This window comes from Taurulus bubalis, assembly GCF_910589615.1.
Source record: "Taurulus bubalis genome assembly, chromosome: 5".
NCBI lineage: Eukaryota > Metazoa > Chordata > Actinopteri > Perciformes > Cottidae > Taurulus > Taurulus bubalis.
In genome coordinates, this window is record NC_136593.1 from 20,357,636 (window position 1) to 20,361,336 (window position 3,701).

At 38.3% G+C, this 3,701-nt stretch overlaps 1 protein-coding gene across 1 annotated transcript; it reads right to left on the reverse strand.

Moving 5' to 3' along the window:
* Window positions 1–275: 275 nt before the first annotated feature.
* Window positions 276–2,808, reverse strand: prok2 (prokineticin 2; the record flags this gene model as incomplete). The annotated part of the gene is made up of 3 exons (XM_079219029.1): window positions 276–398; window positions 584–709; window positions 2,614–2,808. The coding sequence occupies 3 exons, from the start codon at window positions 2,806–2,808 to the stop codon at window positions 276–278; spliced, it is 444 nt and encodes a 147-aa protein (XP_079075155.1).
* Between the last annotated feature and the right edge of the window lie 893 nt (window positions 2,809–3,701).

Below are 3,701 nucleotides of genomic sequence, written 5' to 3' on the forward strand. Positions count from 1 at the left end.
AAGCACACTTATACACAAAAGGGAGAGGTCATCATTCCCCAACAATCTGAGGGGGCATTTCCCTTTAAATATAGACACCAAAATTGACGATGCATTATTTAATTCAATATAAATCTATACATCTAATATATATATTTATGATTTTACTTTCATTAGTTTAATTTAACGTGCACCAAAAATGACTATGCAATGTTAAATATATATATATATCTTTATTCAAAATAAATAAAAACAAACAAACAGGCAATTCAAGGCGGAAAGTGAAGTGTTGGTCCTCAGAGGTAGTCTGGATACTTGTATGGCGAGAGACATGTGGACCTCCCCTCCTCTATGGTGATGCACGACAGGTTGGGCAGGCAGGGGCACGTGTGGTGAAGTCTTCTCCCCTTGAAAGGAATCTGGAAGCAGAAAAGGAGACACCTTTAGTAAGAGATTCATTTGATTAGCATCAGGCTTAATGGACGCAGTGGAAGGTTTTTTTCTGGCCTCTTGTAAACATTTTTGCTTTGAAAGCATCACTGCCACGGGGATGAATCATTGGTGGGTGGATCTTCACTGCACATCTGTCTGTCGACGGCCTCACCTTGTGGCTCATAGGGTGACAGTCGTCTCCTTCCTGTCCCGCCGGCGTGCACATGCGCAGGCTGCGGATCCACAAACTCACCGCACAACACATCCCTCCTCCACACTGAGAGTCCTTCTCACAGGCCTACACACACACACACACACACACACACACACACACACACACACACACACACACACACACACACACACAAAACATACTGAAGATGAAAACACTGCATCGGACAACGCCATGGTAGCGTCAGTCACAAGGTAGCCCCGCCCTAAAGCGTACCTTGCCGATCATATTTTAATCTAAATGGACCATAATTTACTCAATGAGCATCATGCTGTATTGAAGAAGACTTGAAACTAGAGATTGAGAACATAAACTCATATTTACAATGTCCACTGAGGTAATTAATCAAGTGAGAAGTAGAATCATTTCCCCATAGACTTCTACAAGTCTACAAGATACAATCAGACTTATTTTTCAACCGGAGGAGTCGAATTCAAGGTAAGTCACTTCCGCATTGGGCCTTCTCCAGAGCCAGTTTTTGGTTTGTCCATTCTGGGCTACTGTAGCAACATGGCGACTCTGTGAAGAGGACTCACTTCCTCTGTAGATATGAAGGGCTCATATTAGGTAACAACTTAGTTTCTAGTGATTATACGACAATAAAAAAATTATTATGAATATTATATTGCATTTCAGCCAATGAATTCCTCTGAATCCCACACACTGCTCCTTTAACTTTAGGACATATTTTCTGTTAATTCAAATTCTTTGGTTTGAAAAAGGTCCAAAATTCAATGAACAGCTGTCACTAGTGTAACTGGTGCTAATCTAAGGAGAAATGTTATTGTTAATATGTATGTAATGATATAATGCATACATGTTATGCGATGTAATTGAACACAATAATATGCAAATTATTATACGAACAAGAAAAAGCAGGTTCTGTGTTCTGAAGCTTTTAGATGAGAAATGTATTATGAGCAGAAGAGCGACACACAACGCAAACTGGTGTTTCCCTAACAGCATATTATGCTAATGGTATTGTGTTATAACACCATTAGTCATATCATACCTCAACAAAACACCTCAGGATCGCTGGTGGTTTATTGTCTTGAGTGTCGGGATGAGATGCTGAGTGACAGTTCTCGCTCTGGATGAGATGAAGGGAACACAATGAAGAGGAACAGAAGTGATTTCATGTGACAGACGAGGATGAAAATCACTTTCTGCTTTATTGCTGCATGTTCTTCTCGCAGCACACATCGGCGACCAGAGGGTTGTTGTGACAGGGAGGGATGTTTTATGAGCTTTTATGGCCACAATTTATGCTCATCGAATTATATAAATCCTGATTTAGAAGAGGAAATCTTTCAACGAACTGGGTAAATTGATATAAATGTATATATATGTATATATATATATATATATATATATATATATATATATATATATATATATATACATATATATATATATACATATATATATACATATATATAAATTATTATACTATTATTTATAGTAGCCCTTCATGCTTTTAGATAACCAAAAATGCAACGATGTGGGGTATTTCTGAAATTATAATTATAATTGGTAATTTCCAAAATAAATATATTTCATATCATATTGTATAATGATTAATTCTCTGTATAAGATATTTAACATTTTGTCCAAAGCTAAACTTTTTAAAAGCACAGGAGAATTAAAATACTGAAATCATTATTTAAAGATTAACTTGCCAATATTTTCACCAGAGAATGAACGTCACAATGGAGGCTTTGGTCTAAGCACAAATAAGACTGTATGTACTTAATTTATGTTTTTATTTTTTACTAGAATATTTGTTCTGTTTCTTTTGTGTTAAAATGCGTGAAGTCTCAAAAAATCACTTACAATAGTAAGAACTAATGCCATTCACAGCAAAGAATATATTGAACACGGCACAGCAGGCAACATTTTCTTATTTGAAAAGCAAGCACTTCCATATTCCCATCAAACTCCCCATCACCTCCCTGTTTGCTCCCACTTACCCCTGTGATGACTGCTGAAGATCCGTGGGACACCAGCAGCAGGGTGAAGAACAGGAGGACGAAGGACCTCATGATGAAGAGCTGTCTCTGCGCTCCCGTGCCCTCGAGGGTGGAAAGTACGGATGCTGAGGCTGTCGGATTTTGCTGCATGTGCATACGTGACAGACCGCGGAGACAAGTGGCCTTCAAACTCATGTGTTGAGGGCTGACGGAGGTTTATAAACCCAGCCCGCCATTCAGACACTCTGTGACTCACTCACGCCAGCATCACCTTACAGGGACTAAATAAAACACCCCAACAAATAGCGATGGTTGAACATCAACATGATGACCCTGCCTTTTGTTAACTTTACGGTGAATTGTTTGAGACATTTTTTACACTCACACATACAATTTGTGCAGCCATTGTAGATTCCAAGGCCACAGTTTTGAATACATCCTTTCAAACCCACAGAGTGTTCTAGAGACCTATAGAGACCCAGTATCATTACACATGATCTACATCCACGCAATATACTGTACAATGTTAATCACATATATAAAAAATTGACATTTGATAATCAATTACTCTTTTAAGTAGTTTACAGAGGGAAAGTTCGAACTTACTGAATGCAATTTGTTATATCATTGTAATTCTAAATCTTTGCAGATAACAGTGTCTGATTTTTAATCGCTGTTTTATAGTCGTCCCTTTTTGGAACACAGAAATAGTATTTTCCAACCTGGATCCTATTTCCCCATGTTTTTGTGTCGCAGTGACTCATGTAACGGTTTTTAAAACTACCAGTACTTGTTTTTGCCACTGACAGGCTCAAATTGTTATTATAAATGTCTGACAACATTATGGACAGAGTCTCGCTCAAGGGGAAGTCTCTTTGTCAAATTTGACGAGGTGATGCGTTGCCAAGAGACAACAGTCTGGCTGGTGATTTTTTTCAAACACTGACTCCACATCCATATGCGTCTCCGCCCGACCTAAACCTGAAACAACCCTTACACTGCTGGACAGAGTGTGTTGTGTTGGAGGACAGAAAGCATCACTTTAGTGTCATCTAAAAGATTGAAAGAATGTCATGTTTGAATATTTG